Source organism: Chamaea fasciata, unplaced genomic scaffold (genome assembly GCF_029207755.1).
Source record: "Chamaea fasciata isolate MVZ Bird 193981 ecotype frontalis unplaced genomic scaffold, bChaFas1.0.hap1 SCAF_7, whole genome shotgun sequence".
NCBI classification, from domain to species: Eukaryota; Metazoa; Chordata; class Aves; order Passeriformes; family Sylviidae; genus Chamaea; species Chamaea fasciata.
Window position 1 is genome coordinate 36,392,319 of NW_027094092.1, and position 20,837 is coordinate 36,413,155.

The 20,837-nt window shown below is 34.8% G+C and overlaps 1 protein-coding gene across 1 annotated transcript in view; it reads left to right on the top strand.

Moving 5' to 3' along the window:
- AKAP6 (A-kinase anchoring protein 6) overlaps positions 1-20,837 on the top strand; it is a 288,951-nt gene that overhangs the window by 138,188 nt on the left and 129,926 nt on the right. Inside the window, exons 8-9 of the mRNA XM_066188405.1 lie at positions 11,615-11,711; positions 12,940-13,103. Of these exons, the coding sequence (XP_066044502.1) occupies positions 11,615-11,711; positions 12,940-13,103 (261 nt within the window). The remainder of the gene's footprint in view (positions 1-11,614; positions 11,712-12,939; positions 13,104-20,837) is intronic.

Below are 20,837 nucleotides of genomic sequence, written 5' to 3' on the forward strand. Positions count from 1 at the left end.
TGACATGGAGCAGCCACCCCTTGAACATCTGGCACTCTGCAGGCAGCCACCCAAGCCAGCAGATGCCGAAAACACTAATAAGTTTTCATAAAACAGGCGTGTTTTTCAGCAGAAATCTACTTTTCCACAAAGGTCTCGGTCAGCCCTACTAGAGAAAAAATGTAGCAGGTTTTGTATTTTTTTAGCAATTAGGTTAAAATCAGTTCCCAAAGAAAAGATAGCTTCATTTGCCTTACTGAAAATGGTTTCTGATTCACTTTACCTTTTGTATCTCTCCTTTTCTGTTATGCTGATTTCTTGCCCATTGGCACCCTGATCAAAATCAGGTACTTGCTGACTGTAAGCATAGACCTGGTGGTATGCAAATCAGTTTTCATCAAAAACAGTATCCTGAAGGCAGCTTATGAGCTAAAAGCATCTGTCTAGGTGATACTGCTGTGCTTGTGAAACCAAGCAGACTTTCTAACCAGCTTGACAAATAAGAATTCACCATGTATGTCTTGACCATTTTAGTTTGCTAAAAAAGACATTTAACTTTATCCATAGCCTGATAAGAGACGTTGTTTTAGCACAGTGAAGAAGTAAGCAAGCTGCTGTGAAGAACCACTGAGGAAAAGGTTTAGACAAAAGGTACTACATATATATGCTGAGGCCTGGAACTTTTAATTCTGTACTCTTAACTTTTTCCCATGTTGTTAACACAGTACTTTGTTTTTTATTGTGGCTGCATGACTCCTATTTGTGCACTGTAGAGTGGTGTGCTCTGCTCTTAGGTCATTTTACTAAGCCATTGCTGTGTCTGGGGTCTTAGGGCTAGGGAACACAAGAATATTAAATGGGATTCTGCAAATGAAAAGTATCATATTTTACACTTATTTGGGGGCAGATTTTTAAATACTTCTTGCATTATTAGTAGATGTTGGCAAACTGTATTTTTTCCATAGAAATAAAACTAATTAAGGTAAAGTCTTAGAAATTTGGAATTAGCAGTAAAGCATTTTTGTCCATTTTTTTTTTCCAGCAAGGCTGTCCTTAATTCTTGGGTTTTTTTTAGGCAAAAATATATGTTCTGTTTAGCTGAAACTAGAATAGAAAATATTGTTCTGTAAAAAACACAAGTAGTGAGGATTGCATGTAGTTATTGCAGTACAAAATGTGGTTTGGATATGCTAACTGATAATTTCTATGAACAGTAATTTCATAGTTTCCTTTTCAGATCCCTGTCAGTAATATTTACTCCAATTTAGTCACAATTTTGTTTGTGCCACATTAAAATCCTTTTTAGCCCAGAATCAGTTCATTATATTGACCTTCTCAGTCACCATATTTATTTAACTTGTTAGAGTCCTAAAAATATCATAGAGCAAGCATCATTAGTATTGCAAAACAAACTATACAAGTTGATTCACACTAGCATTTCCTTGCCTTCTGTACGTAAAGTTTAGATGTCATCTCCATTCAGAACTAAATTCTTTTTAAGATACAGGAGACTTGAGTTTTATTATCCAAAGAAAAGTGAAATGAGATTTTTTCTGTCTCTGTTGTAAATGTTTCTGGCCACATCATGGCTCAGCACTTTCTGAGCTGTAAACAACAAATGCCTTCATACAGAAAATAGATTGCATTTTCACATTTAAGAAATTGTGTTGGTGAAGTAATGATGCCACAGTGATATTTCATGATACCTGATTGTCTGTTTGTAACAAGACTGCTATGTCTGAAAAAAGATCATTCTCATCTCCCTGGAAAATCTCATTTTCTGAAAAATGTCAGTTTAGAGAAGTATTAAATATCTATTCTTCTTGAAAATAAGGTTAAATACACATGCCTTGGGCTAATCTACCGACTGTCTTTGTAGTAGCAGTGGTAATGGTAATTTTATTAAGGGTATTAAAGCCTCTGAAATGGCTAAGTTATGTATTGTACTTTTGCTATATGGGAATTTCCACTGTGCATGGCAGCTATATGAGATAATTTCCTCAAAATATAGAATACTTTCTGCAGGATGATGGTGCAAAAGAGTGAGCACCATGAGTGGCCTAATATTTTGTTTCCCTAACAATTTTGATTTGAATTTGTTTAGCCTATTGTTTGTTTGAATTTTTAATTTTTATGGTGTTTTTTATCTTGAAAGGCATTTTGTGTATGCGTGGGTTCCTGAGGGTATGTCCTTTTCCGTAGGAAGCAGTCTGCAGAACATACTAATCAGAGATGTAGACTAAACTCAGCAGATTTCACAGGCAAATAAAACTATTTAATAGGAAGTAAGACAGCAAAGTTAAATGAACAGAATACATGTATATTGTCAGTTTTGACTATTATTCAGATTTTAAAATCTGTAAACCAAATAACCTCTATGTAAACTTTTCTGTTTCTTGACTTAAAGTGTAGGAAATGTTGCTGTCATTTTAATACCTTTGACTCTACCTGTATTATAGTCTGAATCCAGAGGATGTAAGTTGCGGGCTGTGGGAAAAATAGAGGTTTCTAAACTGTTTGGACTGTTTTTCAAATTTAAAGTACATTTTTGGTGACTAAGGAAGAGTAAAAGCAGGTATATAAGAAAGAAAATCCAGGTATATTAAATCCAGGATTATCTTTCTAATAAAAGCACTGCTGTTCTGACCAATACAAAAATACTGCACTTGATCTAAATATGTTCCCCATAAGATCATGCAATGAAGAAAAGCTAAAAAAATCTTTTCTTTGTAAAGAGAAAGAGTGGCCCATGGTTATGGTCCTAGTATAGGACTATTTTGATTTGGATCTGTTATTACTATATGTGTTTTTACTGAAGGAAGGGAATGTCCATTTTCTGTCCTCCTGTACACATAGTCCCACTGGAGAGGTTTATTTTGTGCAAGCTTGTAGAATAAGGAATAGTTTCTTTGTAATTTTTCTAGAGACTTAATACTCTTAAGAGTACTACTTTTCTATCCCACCTTTCAAATTTGTAGATACCTACCCTTGTGTAGGTACTTTGTGCAGCTGCAAATTAAAAAAAAAAAAAATTTAAGAAATTGCATTTACTTTGGTTTTTGGTTGGTTCAAACCTTCCCAGGACAGGCTTTGCTACCCCCCCCCCCCCCCCCCAGATTTACATAGTTTTGCATAGTAAGAGGGTAGGGCTCCATAATAAAATGTAGCTCTGCTGGGCCTACCTGTAACATACTGGTTGTTAACAAGCTTCACAGAGAACTGCCCCAGCTTTTCTAGTTCTGAGAGCCGCAGTCATCTCTGGACAGAGGAGGCATTAAACCAGAGGCAGACCATATATAAGATGTCATGCTAAAATAACTTTGCTTCTTCTACTGAGAAAAAAGGGAAATTGTATTTTTCAAAATCTGAACTCTCATTTGTGAGGATTTTGAAGTCTTGTATTCTACATGTATGAAAGTATAGTGTATGATCTGTGTCTCAAGAACAAATGTATTGCTCTGTTATTTTGGATTTTTTTAATGCACAATGTTTGAGGTTTAAAAAGTTAGAATTCAGACTCCAGGAAATTTTAAAATTAATTTGCACTTGTTGGTAAAGCTGAAAAAAGCAGGGTAACTTGATTTGGCAGTGTTGCAAATGTTCACTCCCTCTCAGTTTTCACTACCCTAAACTGTAAAACTTTCAGATCCTGAGGTATCCCAAAATGGAGATACTGCAAGTCTGAGTGGTGAAAGGAATTCCACTGGGTCTGTTGTGTGTTTGGCCTGCAGAAGACATTATTTGCATACAGGGGATTCAGTAACTATGATAATATAATGAAATCAAATCACCATTATAAAATGCTCGGCACTAACCTAATAAGAAAATTTCAGTGAAAAACATTTCATGTAAGTTGTGACTTAGAAGCTTTGTTGCTTTATATATGACAACCTGCCCATGTTTGCCAACCTAGCCAATCTTTACACAAATTTATCATTGCAACAACTTCTGAAACACCTTTAAAATTATTTGAAATTAATGTTTATTTTACAAATAAACTGCATCATGCTTATGTAGGAACTCTGTTAATGGTAATTATTTTGTCTATTAAAGTGCCTGCTATTGCCTGAAATTTTAGTATTGTTATGCTGATATTATCAGTATAGATGTAGTCAGCAATTTGTTTTTGGAAATGAAATGAAATTTATCTTTATAAAATTTGGAGGTAAATCATTAAAAAATGTAACGCCAACATCTCAAAGGACAAACAAGCACACTTTCAGCAACGTTTGAGTTTGCTTTTACTTACCTGCCAAGAGCTATTGACCACTCCCATGGTTCTGTGCTATGGTACTCTGAGGCATAATATCCTTTAAATTTTATGTACTCAAATAACAGAATTTCTGTCTGTGTTTTGATGTTTGCAATTCCAAAGTATTCAGGAGAAGTATAGAAAATCCAGGAAATGAATGGAGGTTTTTGATTGGTAAATGTTTTTATTTGCATCTCCTATGATGCTTACTTTTTTCACTTTCTAAATTCTACAAATGAATTGAGGTAATAATCTAGGACCTTAGTTTATTAGCTATATTTTGCTAAGCAGGAATTTTAGTTCCCCATTAAATTGCATGAAACCTTTTTTCTGTACATACATAAAGCAAATTATATCTCCATCATACTCCCCTGAAACTAAAATTTTTCAAGAATTGTTCTAAAGCTACATAGTATTGTTTAATGCCAGAAATTTCGTTTTGGTCTGATAGTAAGTAAATTTAAATAAGATTTAAATAATATACATGTATTAATTATTTTCCCCTTGTTAGCTCTGTGTTTGCCAAAGCTGCTATGCCCCATGAATACATCTTTGGTTTGGAAAGCTGTTATCTCTTGGTTGGCTTTTTTTCTGCATGAGATAGGACAATCCGACTTGGAAATATTTTGATTAAATCGTTTTTGGGCATGGTGTGTCTCCGGGTGGAAGAGATGTACTCAGAAATATGTAAGATAAGACAGAACAACAAGTTAGAAAACTGTGGATTCTGCAGATTATTTTCTGAGTATCTCAAGAAGGCAATAAATTCTTAAGGGCAATTGTATACAGTGGGCTGCGTGTGCAATTCACCATGATTATGGCAACTTAGCAATTGTTTCACTGTATAGTAATTTTACCCATGCCATTTCCTGCCTGTGTTCTTCCCTTGTTCTCTCTTGATAATAGACAAACAGGGATTCAATTTAGGAAGTCTCATGTGAATTTTTTTTTTATGATGAAAAATTTTTGGACAGGCACAAACAAAGAGAAATTTACATAGTAAAACACAGAAAATAAATTAGAACTGGCAGCAGAAGAACTTATGTGAGTTTGAAATAAAAAATATCTGCAAAAATAGCCTCTATGTCTTCTAAATCTGCAAAATAGGCATCCTGGAGAGTAGGGCTAACTATAATTTTTCTCCACATCTAAAATTATGTGTTCAAAACTTGGCTAAATTACCCAAAAGATGACAAACACAATGAGGAGTGAAAAACAGAAACTGAGAGACTTAAAGCATTTCATGTGAGGAAGATAGGGTTATTCATGTTTAAGATTGTAACAGAGGGAAAAACCCTATTGCTTGTTTAATACTGGGATGTCAGAAAATGTGACAGAGAAGAAAGGGGTGAGGTGATTTTACAGAAGTATGAATTACTATGGGACTACTGGAGTAGAGCCTGCCTCTTTGTATTGAGTTTTGCCCGCCTAACACGAATTCCGTGGCCATGTGATAAAGCTGGGTTTGTGCTCTGTCAGTGCATTTACAGCCTTTACTCCCACATTTTTATCTGGTCTAGATTTAATGGTCTCAAATGATCTGGGCTTTCAATGTTTCCCTTAGGAGGTTATTATTCAATCCAATAGATCTGACTTTCATGGGAAATTTCATATTTATCTTAAAATTTCCTCTTCTTAATTTAACTCCATTAGTCCCGTCTACTATACCCTCTGATACTGTACTAAGTCTTCTTTCTGCTTGGTGTTCAGATTCATGAAATATAAACCAGACAAAACTAGACAGGACCTTTCTCTCAGTCAAGACTTAGTCAGACTTACTTATTTCTTATTTATTCCACCATTTCCACTTTTAAACAAGTTTTGCTTGCTCTTCAAACTCCCAGCAGTTTGTCTCCTCATAAATGAGGTTGATTCCTCCCAGACAAAAAGTACATTCAGATCAAGGGAAAGATGGAGAATGCATATGAGTCATCAGAAGGTAAAATCATTCCCAGGGGTGCTATAGTAAGCTCATTACTAAGCATTTTGATCCCAGAATGTTCGGTTAATATTATGTTTAGATGAATGATAAACTTACAGAGAGAAATTATCTGAGCAGTCAAGCCATCTTACATGTGATCTACATTTACAGTAGCACAATGCCTGTATGACATGACCATGATGGGATTTCAGTAGTGAGGTTCCCAGTTTTATGTCAATTTTAAAGGCATTTTAGATTATAATCTGGTATATCGTGAACCAACATAAAAAGTGATATAGTTATTTTGCCCATTTTTATCTGCCTACAGAGGCCAGTGGAAGGAATTGCCTTCAGAGAAACTCAAAAAATTTTTGTCTTTTTAAGTCTTCTCATTGTTGCAGAGGATAGAAGACCAAATCTGCTTTCCACTAACTATTCACTCTTAAATAATATCTGACAGTTTCCACTGGTTATAGAAGAAAATGTGTGGTTCATCTAAGGCAAATGATGGTTGTGTTGTTTAGGAATTAAAGGTTTGCTTAGCATGTGGTGATAATTGGCCCCTTGGTCATAATTGCTATAGGGAGGGCATGTTCTTTGTTTTAGAAAGAGAAGAAAAAGCACATAGTGGGTGCTGCTGCTTCAGAGGAGGATTCATAATGCTCTTCTTAAAAAGCAAAGGTAGAATCCCTGCTACTATAAGACTCAACCTTGGCTGTGGAGCTGCATAAAGCATTTCCATAGTGCTTGTGTTCTGTTTAGCAGGTGGAGTGTCAGATGAAAAGAAAAGAAGGCAAATAAAAGTTCTTTATAGACACCTAGATTTTATGGAAAACATGAGCAAAGGAGATACTGACTGAAACCATTTCCCATGTAATATTTTGTTCCCAGGAAAAAATTAGCACCTAGTGGTGCTTATTTAATACTAAGTAAGCTAATCTAAAAAAAGTTAGGCTTTAATAGAAGGTAAATGTAGGACCATTTCCATCTTAATATAAGGATGACTTCCATAGTAGTTCTTTTTTTTGATTTATTGAATGTCATTGGTAGGTAGTATTCAGGAACCTGAAAATACCACTAGGTTTTTACATTGCTTATTAGGTTATTAACTCAAATTGTTAACTTACATTATTAACTCAAGTTCGTAAATAATAGGCGCTGTCCAGTGCACCACACATTCTGATAGTATGCTGAACTGAGAAAATTAAAATATTTCTTTTAATACATTGTCTTAATCTGACAATAGGTGTAAATTGCTGTGTCATCCAAACTAACCCATATATATGTATACACTGTAGATTCACATGATAGCTAGATGCTGATTTGTGTTTCAGAGACAGTACACCAGAAAAAATCAACTGATATATTGTGACTTGGAAAAAAAAATCATGCTTATAGTAAGTTTCTGTGCCTTTGGAAACAAAATTTCTAGTTGTCTGTCTGTACTGCAGATATGAATAGGTCAAGACCCAGGTATTTTTCCAAATTTTAAAGATTTTCTAAGAGCAGAAGGTGAAATGTTGCATATCAGAGCTCAATGTCTGTACACAGTGTAGGATACCTACACAATAGAAGCTTCCTAAATTTAAGTAGCTGCAACCATTTCTATAAAATAAATCCTATGGGGAACTTAAAATATATTTTTCCACACAATTTTTTTTCTTATCCCCACTTGCACAGAAAAGTAAGATATGAGGGAAAGATTATTTTATTCTGGGAGAGTGCTCTTTTATTTTTAGTGTGTTTAGAGTCCAGCATAGATTAGGAGGTGCTGCTTTTTTTACCCATGGCTGTTGTGCACTATTGCGATCTTCTGGATCCATAAGTTTCCTGAAAAGTCATGGGACACCCTCATTTTGTGAAGGCTGGCATCCTTTGCCCCATGCTATCAGCAGAAGATAGCACTCCTGGTGCTACAGGAGTATTTACACCTTGTATTTACACCGTTGGAGTTTTAATTCCATTTTTTATAGTTCTGTAGCTTTTCCAAAACTGCGTGATTTCTGTCTTGCTTTTCCTTTCTTGCTGAATAAGAGCAGTTGATTGTTATATATAGGTACATGGTGATCACAAAAAGTGGAGAGAACTTTGTAAGGAAATTTTGCTTGTTGCAGCTTGTAAACTACATTTTATACACTGTAGTTCTGGGGATGACATTAATGTGTTGTTTTAAAAGCTGCTGTCAGGCCAATGCACATGCATTTTCCATAATGTATACGTGCTCATGTGTGATATTTAGACTGCTCTATAGCTGCAAATGCGTCTGGAAAAATGGCTTTGATTAATTGACTTCCCTCTTCTTCTTTCCTCTCTTCACATGCAAAGGCTCCATTCATTATCAGGAAAGATCAGAGGAGGAGGGGAACAGAGTACCTGGGTCACACGCTGTTAGAGTTACAATTTTCCAAATGCCATAAGTAAATGATAGAGAACAGGAAATATCCTGGATGGGAGAGGACTTCTGTATTTGAAGGTCTTCCTTCATTCCAAATATTTGGCCTGATTTTATCTTTAGCTGTGCAAATTTGCATTTCTCCATTGTGTATACATGTAATACTTGTTACATCTTCAGCTCTTGTCTTTTTCATGTATTACATTTTTAGCCCCTTAGGTAGGAGAAACCTTGAGCAGTGATTGAGGGCTATTCCTTCTACTGTTCCTTGTCCAGTTCTTTTTCCTTAGGAAATTACTAGAAATTACATATTCATATATAATTCTAAATTCAAAACTCATACTACACTACATCAACAACATTCACTTCTGTGTATTTTTACTTATATGAATGGTTCTTGCCTTTTACTATGTGATTTCGGCTGGGATAGAGTTAATTTTCTTCATAGTAGGTATGGGGCCATGTTATAGATTTGTGTTGATAATACAAGGGTGTTTCAGTTACTGCTAAGCAGTGCTTGCACAGAGCCAAGGCTTTTTCCTGCTCCTTGTACCACGCCACCAGCAAATAGGCTGGGGATGCACAAGGAGTTGGATACAGACACAGCTGTGACAGCTGACCTTGAGTGACCAAAGGGGTATTCCATACCATATGACATCATGCTCAGTACCTAAATCTGGGGCAAGAAGGAGGAAGGGCAGGATGTTTGGAGTTACAGCATTTGTCTTCCCACATCACCATTATGTGTGATGAAGCCCTGCTTTCCTGGGAATGGCTGAACACCTGCCTGCCCACGGGAAGTGGTGAATGAATTTCTTTTTGCTTTGTGTGTGTGCACAGCTTTTGCTTTTCCTATAAAACTGTCTTTATCTTAACCCACAAATTTTCTTGCTTTTACCCTTCTGATTCTTTTCCCCATCCCACTGAGTGGGGAGTAAGTGAGAGGCTGTGTGTGGTGCTTAGTTTCTGGCTAGAGTTAAACCATGACATGCTGCCTCTCTGCTGGGAAAAGTTTATTTTGGCTAAATTTCGTGTATGTTCATGGCATTTGTGCCACTCATAATTTATCCATAAAATAAGAATTTTGCACAAGGAGAATATTGCTAGTCAGAACCCAAAAGTTTGGCCCCATCTTTATTCATCTTATTTTGCTTCTTCAGTTTAACATTATTACTGGTTAATAGGTGCACCTGAAAATCAAGCTGTATTGTAGTATCTGGTGTGTTATGTTAAATGAATCTTTTCTAGGACAGCAAGTCTCTTTTTTTTTTCCTAATGAAAGAGAATACCTCATCTCTTGCAATTTTCCTATCAAATACATCCACATCATCTTGAGACACTGCCACATCCAGCTGCATCTATACTCAACTTCAATTATATGAAATTACACAACCTACTCTCAGGTCCTTTAGGTTCTCTTTTGCTGTGTGAGGCACACGCATAGTGCATTTCCTGTGAAGTGCATGATTACAAACTATTCAGTACAAGCCTGTTTTAAGTAAACAGTAAATTAAATATTGTCAGTGCTTTTTCAGACACGCTCTTACGAAAGAAATAAAACTTCTAGATTTGGGTTCATAAAACTCTAGATTTAAGAAAGGGACAGACATAAAGTAGGCATCTTTTTTCCTTTTTAACTTCTCTTGACTGGCCCAGTTCAAAAGCTGGTACAAAACAGTCTATTCAGATGTCCCTACAAGGAGAATTGGGCTAGTCAAAATGCTAAAGGTAGCATTTCTGTTTATTACTCTTTATTCGAATGGAAAATTCTCAAAAATATTCTGTCACTTGTCAGGTAAAATGCTGCCTGAAAGACTGTTAAGACTGTGTCTAATCAACATGCTTTTTTCAACCATGAAAAATTGCAATGAAAGTACCTTATTTTATTACTGTTCTGGCAATATTTTTTTTTGCAATGCCAATCAACCTGACTGCAAGGGTTAGGAAAGAAAGTAAATGGTTGCTTCCTGAAGAATTGAGGGCTTTTGAGCATTCTGTGGTACCTATCACTCCATTTCTAGCATGGTCACTACCATTTGAAGAAGCATAAGGTTTTATAAAAACCAGAAGCTATGAATGTGCACTTGAAAATTGTTCTTTCATCTCTGCCAGTTAACTTATTCCCAAGAGAAGGAACAGCTCTTTTTTTCCAAGTGGTCAAATATTGTTTCCATTTATTCCATAGACATTTCCGAGAGAAAATGTATTGCCTGTATGCATTTCGGTCTGCACACAATTATGATTAAATACAGCAAGTATCATTTCTCTATTGTATTTTGTTTCTCCTTCTTACAGTCAAGTATACTGAGAAGGTCTGGAAAATGATTAAAAAATTTATCTGAGTTATTGTTGGTATATTAAATGGCATTACATATAGTAGATTGTTTCCAGTTTCTTTATTACTAGATCTTAATGCAATTTTTAAAAATTAAATAATAATAAGAAAAGGAAAGTATTTTATTGACTGTTTAAACAGAGATCCTTTGTGGACTACTAAAAATATTAGGGAAAAAAATTGAAAAATAGTTGCTTTACAAATTAAAAAAGCAGAGATCTAAAGCCAACTGATTTGTTCTTTGAAAATGGATATGAGACTTAGGAGCACAGTATTAATAGATTTGTGTAAGTGCACATAAGGCCAATATATTCAATGCTGTAATTTTTTTATGGTTTCATAAATAGTGCTATCAGCAACATTTCAGAGAACTCTGAAAAAAACAGAGCTCATATGTGGTGGCATAAATTTAGTGTATTTTATAGAACACTGTTACTCCAGATACAGCCTACGGGTTGTGACTTTTCATAAAACCTAATGAATGTCTAGATTTGTCAGCTGTTTCAACACAGATGCACTTTGCTGATCTAATGGAAACATTCTGAGCCCAGACCCAAAATATCAATAGCTTTTAGTATCGCAAATTAGTTTGGCTATTGGGTGAATTGGGATGTGGTTCTTGATAAAAACCAGCTAGTAATTTTGTATGTGTGCTTTATGATAACTGCCTCTTCTGTGTCTGATGCTGAGGTTTTTTTCCCCTCTCTTTTTTTTTTTCCCCTTTTATTTTTGCAGAGCTTTAAGTTGAATGTAGATAGCCACTGTGCTTTAAAAGAAGCAGTGGTAGAGGAAGGACGCCAGCTTCTTGAGCTTATTGTATCTCACAAATCAGGTAAATCCTTCTGAAATATTGCAAGTCTTTATGTCTCCAGACTATTAAAGAATGAAGAAGCATTGCTGTAAATTACTGCATATATTCACTTCCTTATGTATTATTAATATTTACATTATCAGATTGACCTTCAAGATTTATAAATGTTTCATATACTGCATACAATGCAGTGATACTTATAAAATGAAATACTGCCTGCAAATAGTCTGTTCATTTTATTTTGGTCTTGCTGTTCACCTGAGTTTCAATTGAAATCACATCACTGAAAACTTCACACTGACATATTCTTTGATGTAGGTGCTATGGAAATAACATTAAGATAATGAACTACGATTTCAAATATATATATGTATTTACATACTCTGCATGGGTAATTGCATTGGTAAAGCTTTATTTTACCACTCAAACTAATTCTTACATTGATTTAAATATATTTATGAGGACTAGATTAAAATTAAAAATATCTTTTTCCTTTGGTTAGGCATGTCTTTTTCTTCAGAGGCCTTAAATTGAGAGGAGGGAGATATACTGATTTCCTTTATCCCTATCACCTCCTATATTTTTAGATGTTTGCGTGACTTGTCTGCTAATAGAGTTTTAATCAGCATATACTGCTATGGAATGCCATCTTAATTTTGGCCTACTTAACATGCTTTTCATCCAGGTTGAAGTTATTCTTTGCTATACTGTTTCCTCATTGTGTTACATATGTGTGCCTCTATTGTTTTGCAGCATCAGACATACTGTATAACGTGAAAGTTATAGTTCCAAAAAGAGAAGCCATAGCTAAGGAGGGCAGTGCATCTCATTATAAATGTAGGAAACAGTAATGTGTAAATTACAGGAAAGAGTTAAAGGAGTTGTAGGTAAGGAAAATGATTTTGGAGGATAACAAAATGTTTCAAGACAAAGACTGGATATTAGAGGGAGAGATTACTAGTGTTCCCTACTGCAGAGAAATGACAGTTTATGTGGAATCTTTCTGTTGAAATTGTCAGCTGAAACTCAATCAAAATTTAACATGATGGCTAAAATAAGTGTTTGTCTCTATGGCATTGTTTTGCAGGATGAACAATAGTAAAGCTTGGATTTATTGATGAGAAGACCCATTAAAACTCTTGTTGTATTTATTATTTTAAATATCCTGCTAATTATTTGAATAAAGGATAATATTTAAAGGTGCTGTTGAGTTTACAGCTTTTATTTTCCCCCCTTCATTTTGGAGAAGGACTGAAGGACATGCTGCAGATGATTGCAAGTCAATGGAAGGAACTACAGAGGCAAATCAAACGGCAACACAGCTGGATTCTTAGGGCTCTGGATATCATCAAAGCAGAGATACTGGCTACTGATGTGTCTGCAGAGAATGAGGAAGGGACTGGGAGCCCTAAGGTAAGTGGCTTGAAGTTTGCCTTATTTCCTCTTATTTCCGTCTTCTTTTGAACTAGGCACCACTGAAGTTTTCTTTCCACCCTAAGGCTTTTCATTTCTACTGGGTAAACTTTTTTTTTTTATAAACAAAATGAAATGCCTTACTCTGAAACAGTAAAAAAATCTTAGAACTTTCAAGTTTTCCAGCAAGACCTGTCTTATTGTGTGTAGAGGGGCATGAGGGGGAACATAAAACATTTAGTAAACAAAACATAAAGCATCTTTAACATGAATAATCAGAATGCTTTTAAATTGTTTTGTTGCAACTATAAATCACTATAATCAGTGCAATCACTCAGCTCTGACATCCATTAGCCGCTTGGTTACAGCAAATTAACAAAGAAGAGAGAAAGTGATTCATTATCTCATTCCTGTTAATGACTATCAGATGCATTGCTTAATTAGGGGATGGCCATTGTAGTAGGAAGAAGGTCATATGCCTTTCCACAAATCTTTTCGCTCCAAGTTTAAGTCGTCCATAATAGTGCTCATGTTGAATACAACAAGTACTTTAAGAGTAAGTTATTTGCACCTGTCATAATTTTGTGGATATTAATTATTAAATAGAGCTATAGTAGTTACCAGTTGCCAAACTTAGTATTTGTAAGAGCATTTTAAATACAGACCATGCGTATTCAAATTGGTGCAAACCGTGTAGGGATAGTACACACAACAGAAACTTCTGGTTTAGGGTCCATGACTTTTCATCACTATCAGTCGTAAGCAGAGTTGTTTCTTATGTGAAGAATATGCAGGAGAATAATCCAATAACTCAATATCTTGGCACACATATGGCTGAAATGTTTAGAAAATTTATGTTTTTTCTTTCTGGAAACAACAGAGATGGTTGTGCTGAGTGGATTTTCTGGTTCTCATGCTAGACAATTCTTAGTATTGGCGTTCAGTGCTTCCAAGAGAGTAGTTTGTAGAGTGACTCTTGGCTATGATTACATGAAAAGTTCTTATGGTTGCTTACTATAATTCTACATAGCAAGAGTGGTCTTGGAGATGGAGGTGGAGTCAAGGAGAAAAATGAAACAAAACTTCAGGAAAACACATATGTAGGAGACAGAATTTGAACGTATATACCTAATTACTTGCATGATGAAAAGTGCTCCTGGGCCATATAGCTCCTCCTTTAGGGAGCAGGTGGTGGAGCAACACTTAACTGCATAGTGGGATCTGTTAAACTTAAAAGACTAGCTCAAAGCTAAGTTTTTAGCCTGCCAGTAGTATGATCCCATATCTCGGAGTAGTTTGACTCATCTGTGGCCAAATGTTTAACTGCTTAATCAAAATTATAATGCAGCAAGTATTCTAAAATCCAGCTGGATTTTGTGATGAAAATTGTTGAATCCATAGCTTGGAATGATTATATTCAAATACTGAAAAGGGAGACATGGAGGCAGGGTTTATATTGCAGTAAATTTCTCATATAGATAGGTGGTAGCCTCCTTGCCCTGTGCTTTTTTATCGTAGAGATAGGAAGCAGAAGCAATGCTTTTTTTGTGTGTTTGGTTTTGTTTTTTTGTTTGTTTGTTTCGTTTGTGCGTGCAGGTAAATTTTAAAAAAGTAGACCAAAAGAAAAAAAAATTGCAGATTATTTCAGTGGTTCTTGTAAGTACATGCAGTAGAGTGGTCAGATACTGTCTACTTCTTCACACTAAAAGATTAACTAAAAATAAAATACGCCTAATAATATAGCTGCACATTTCAGTTTGCATTTGTTTCAAAAACCAAAAAGAACCTGAGAAGTGTAATAGAAAATTGAAAGATTATACCTAGAGGGTATTTTTATTTTTTGCCTTTTTTTGAGAAACTACAGGAACAGTGTTGGTGTTAGAAATCTGTAAAGAAATAGGAAAAGGAGGAATTTCAAAGACCCTAGGAAACTTTTCCCTTAGGACTTTTAAAAACATGTTTTCATAGCAGTGTAGCATCTTTAATGAGAACAGTGAAGAGTGGGAGGTGGAAAGGGATCTTCTGAACTCTAAAAATATATTGTCAATATCTGTTGTCGTAGTCAAGAATTCAGGTTTTGCTTAGGAAATTTTTCATTTTATTGTATGTAAGTTTCAGAGTGGCTTATAGTGATTGCCATAGAAGATTTAGGATTAATTTAAACATTTCTGATACTTAAGCTCTTCTAGGATATTGCATCCTCTGTAAAATCTTAGGAAAACAGTGAGTTCTCTAAGTATTTGCTAAAACCATTGTTCTATCTTTTTTATAAATGAGGAATTGATGACTCTATTCAGTTTAAATTGAAGGATGTAAAGTTTTGCCTTCTTACTCCATTGATAAAGTGCCTTTAAAAATGACACGTTCCGAGTACTGATCTAACTTTATGAGAAGTACATGAGACATACAATGAACCTAATTGTCCTTCTGAATTTTGAGACACTTAGCTAAAGTGTGTGTTTTCTTCTGATGGAAATCTTAAGTAATATTCTAAAATATCTGGAAAATAGGAAGAATGGTTTCATATATGTGTGTATTTTTTAATTTTTTCACCTTCTGAAGATGTCTGAGACCACTTGTTTTGTAAGTGATCTTTTAAATCGGGTCACTTTTCTATCACAAAAGGACTACTGGAAAAGCATCGCTTTAAATAAACAGTAAAGAGTGGTATTGAAAAACAACATGATTTACTTTCTTACCTAGCAGCTGTGAGTGTAAATACTCGAATATTACCCTGATCTATTTAATCCATATTCCATGGAAAAGTTCATTGGTTTCTGAAGAACCTGCAAATTAGTCTTGTAACTGATGTCCTTTAGAGGCATACAAGTCTTAGTAGCATTTGCCCATTGTACACATTCTCCTTCACTGAAGGTTGTATGGAATAATATTCTTAGTGTCAGTTGCAAGTTCTGCTCCCAGCATACATTTGTACAGTTCATTCATAGCTATAATTTTTGAGATCTGGATATTTTTGTTCTGCAAATAAATGTTTGAATTAAGTTTTGTGGGTTGTTTTGGTAACAGTTCAGAATGTAACATCAGAACTTAAAGGCTTGTAGGTCAAAAGACTAATGGTATACTCTGCAAATAGATATAGATATAGATATAGATATATACAGACAGACAGTTTGTATTTCTGGACGTTTATTTCCAGAAAAATTGCTTTCTTACTGAAAAACATTTCTTATTTCCCATTCCAGCTTCAGAAAAGTAAGCACGTAACTCGTTAAGACACTGGACTTAATACATAGAACATTGAAATCTGACTTAGTTATTATAGGTAAAAAACAGTCTTAGGAAGAATGTGTTCACTGTAAAATGGACTCATCAATGGGTTAATGATAGAAGCAGTCAGGATTTGGAGAGTACTGGAGGAAGAGGTCAAAAACACATTGAACAAAGTAAACCGAAAGTCACAAAAATAGTAGATGGCTCAGGAACAGAATTTGAAGTGGTTAAACAAACCTTTGTGTAAAGGAAAAAAGAAAACCAGTGTAATCTCCTCTTGATATGTAATTAAATATCACACACTTCGAGGATCATTTCCCACTCAATTGCATATATTTTTACAGCTTTTAAAATAATTCGAAACAAACAGTCTTCAGTACACAGAAAAGTAATTTTCATTTAAAAACTCAAAACTTGGTGAACCTGTTTAGTATTGATCACTATTTGGGATTCTGGGAATGCTGCTTTCCAGACAGTTTTATAGTGACACTGGTCTGAGACCTAATGGGTGGACTAAACACCATGGCTCAGAACAATTATATCCTGCTCAGTCTTTTCATATGCAGATGAGTTTGTGAAATGGGCAACAAGGCAGAGCGAAGTTCAGAGAACGGTAACAGTCTTTCCTTTTTTACTTCAGTCTTGTAACTTGGCGTGGCCATCCAATCAGGCTGCTATGACTACCACATTTTGATTAATACTTTGATGTAAAAGGAATGTACAAATGAAGTGTTTTGGCATCTTTTTGATTAGTGCAGAGAAATGTCATAATTGTGAGTAGATAATTTTCTTTTCCTCAGTGTCTTGTATCAACTCTGTATTTCATGAGTGTTGTGCATGGGCTATAATATTAAAAGCAACATACCGGTACTTTTTTCTGATGTCTTTCGTTGTTTTAAAACAGGGGAAGTTTATTTCTGAGGCAGATTTAAATGTTATCTACAGATATCAGAGATCATGATTTCAGAATCTAGTATTTTTACTTACATAACCACTTTGAATACTGTGTTTCTGATGTCCAATATATGAAGTTAGAGTATAGCATGTATTACTATAGTGGGTAGTGCTTTGAAGTTGTCAAATGCCAAATGTAACTGCCCTTCATTCTGTTCTCCTTCACTTGCTTCTAGTGGAAGGGCAGGAATAACATATGCTAGAAGGATCATTTCACTTAGCTTTCTGGAGTTACTTAAATCACAGCAGAATTTTAAAATTTTACATCCCAAACTGAATTTGTTATTTAACTTTGTCTCTCTTTCTCTATTTTTCCACATGCAAAAACTCAGGATCAGACTTGTGGATAAAATCCTGTGTCCCATGTTCATAATACTGAGGAGTAAAATGTGAAATAAATAGGCATTACTTATTCAGTAACAATTTGAAAAAAAATAATGAAATGGAAATAAGACTTTCATCTCTGATGTACAGACATATGGAAAGGGCTTTTCATCTGGTGATAAGCATGCCATTCTGGTCTCATGGCTTAATCAAGTCTTTTTTTTTGGAAAAGAAATGTACAAGAAAAGTTGGTATTTGTGCTTTAGAACTAGTTTTTTCCTCAAATGTGTCCATAATGAGCCACATTCCCATCTAAATATGAGAGTTCTATCTCATGAGTGCAGCACCTCATAGATGAGACATTAAGCTGAAGTTCTGACCACCTTTACCCAGGCTTACTTCCAGTATCAGTAATTACCATCTGCCACCTTAATTCTTTGCAGTTCCAGTTGAATGTGTTAGTCTTTTCTGTTCAGAACAACTGGATGGTCTTGGGCACAGTTAAATAGTTGTTACTTTTCACTGGTGAAAACAATACAATATCTTGCAATGTATTTCTGTGCTGAGAAATGCAAGTCCACAGTTCACCATTCACTACTATTACCAAAGGCAGTTATAAGGAAGTGCTTCCCTGTAATTAGGCCAGACGGGTCTGATATGTTGCCTTTGAGGGATAGTCTTATATTGTTGAATATTTAAAATGCTATCTCTACATAGATACTATTATTGTGCCTAACATCTAAACAGTTTTAAGGCATTCATGTGACATTTTAATTCTGAATCTTTGGAAATTTTGGGACTCTAGACTAAAGATTCTGTCATCTCAGTCTTAAGTAAAAATGATGCTGTTAATTCTGCCATACTAGAAAAAAATTATTGCAGTTATTATTTTGCTTGGCTTTAGGTATTTCAGTATATGACTTTATAGTAGTCTTGTTATGTCAGCTTCTATGGTGTGGATTTGAACCATGTATGAGCTGGCCAATGAGATAAAAAGGGTAGTGGTATTTACAAATTCTTTCTGTAAATCAAGAGACATAATTTTGGTTTTGTGAGGAAAAAGCCTGTCTTTTAGTGCTTTTACTGGAGCATGTGAAACATGACTGAGTTCTTTTGATATTAATTGTTATTCAAATATAGGATTAAAAATATTCATTAAGAATTTCCAATATAATCAAAACAAGCTATGTTGATGTAACCATGAAAAGATCATGAAAAGGAAGCAAGAGGAAGGAAAGTTTGTGTCTTTTAGCACAGTTAGACACTTCAAGTTCCTCTGTTTTCTAGTTTTTATTACCTTACTTTATAAGTTATGTAATTTTAATGTTACAGACATAATGAAGACTGTGCGCAGACCTAGCTATCATTGTAACCAAAAGTATCTTCAGGAAGGATTTGAAGGATATATAAGATGTGACTGCGGCAACTGAGCAGAAAAGCTTTGTTGACTGTAGTACTGTATCAGACTCTGAGAATTAGCTGAAATATATATTTTGTGTGATAATTTTAGTATAGATAGAAAGAAAACAGAATTTTAGTACTGTTAAGTACCTTTCTGGTATAGGGGTTTTTACTGACAAAACCAGTGCCTTGGCAAGAATGTGTGGCTCATCATATTTTGAAGCAAAATTTCCTTCAGCTCAGCAGAAGTTTTGAAAAACCCAGGCAAAGCCAAAGTAATCATGCAATCTGTCATGTACAGAATGCTTCCTTTAAGCTTCTAAATGTATATAATCTTAAGCTGATATTTCATACAGAATACTATTCATAAAACTGTCAAGTTTCTTCTGTCTTGTATTTTATATCTATCCTTAAGTAAAGGAATTATGTAACTGAACAAGTTCTTGCTTTGTTAAAATACTTTAACTGAGCTAGTAATTTTGGGTGATTTTATGTTTCCAGGCTGATAAAATATGAATAATTTTGTCATTAGACCATGGCCTTTTTACCAAACACAGGCATAAGCAAATTGAACCTTGGTCAGCTCTTTTACAAGGTCTTACTCCTCAACACACCCTGAGAGAAGCAGGGGTCAGAACTATTGTTCCTTTTCCAGAGGGAGAATGCTGCATTTCATATGGCCGTTCATAAGGATTTACAGAGCTGTAAAGGCTGTAAATCAAATTATGTCATAGATAGCCTCCTCTTTTGCCTCTGTGAGCCCATTGTGGATGTGGTGGTGGTTGGCTGCTTCATAGGGAAGGAGGACACAAATTCTCCCCAGATGCCTTCCTTCCAGCTGGCTGGAAATTCACAGTCTGTATTACTGAGGCCACTTGGGATGAATCTAACTCAGTGTTTTGAGGGTAAAATGTTGAAATAATAAATAAATTTTTTGTTGCATGACAATGCCTGGCTAAAGTGCAGGATTATGCAGGTGGGCTTGTAAATACAACACTAGACCACTGCTTTTGGAAGTAATTTTCAGTTGATAGGAGATTTTAAGTGTTACATATCTTAAGTGTCACACATTTTAAGTGTTACATATAATTGAGAGTTCTACTTAGAAAATGTTTTTTTTGTTCAAATAGTCATAGTTTTTTTCCAGAATGATTGAATCAAAAGCATCAAAGGTGCACAAAAAAAAAAAAAAAAAAAAAAAAAAAAAAAAAAAAAAAAAAAAAAAGGCTGTTAGATGTGGTGTTAGGTTCCACATGGTAGATTCACTGTTGTTTATTGGAAGATGTTTCTCCTGAGTTCTCAATGGTATACTTTTTAGTGGGCATGAGGAATGATTTTGTGTTTAATTCAGAACCTCCCTTCACAGAAATAGGAATAAATCTAAACAGTCACTCTTTGGACTGCAGTAAGACATGACAAATGAGTAAACCTAAGCCTCCATCCTAAACCGTATCTTTCAGGTTACATGAGCCCTGGTAAAACTTTTCTGTGTTACAAGTTAACTAAATATTTTTCTAGTTTTTCAAGTAATTATGTCCCTAAAGTCTTGGTCAAGCAAATCTAGGTCCCATTTTAGCTCAGAGAGATTGTATTCTCATATATCCATCTATATCTCTCAAATTCTACACGAAAGTACTGTTTTCATAACATCTAAAATAATTTGAATAATTTTTAACAAGCCAAATTTCTAAAAATTAGTGATCTTTTTTTTTTTATTGAATCTGACAGTAACCTTATACATGACTTATTTAACTCACTACCAAGTTTAAAATTGAGAAAGCCACACTTTAAAAATTATATTTTTTGCAGTTGAATTGTATCTAC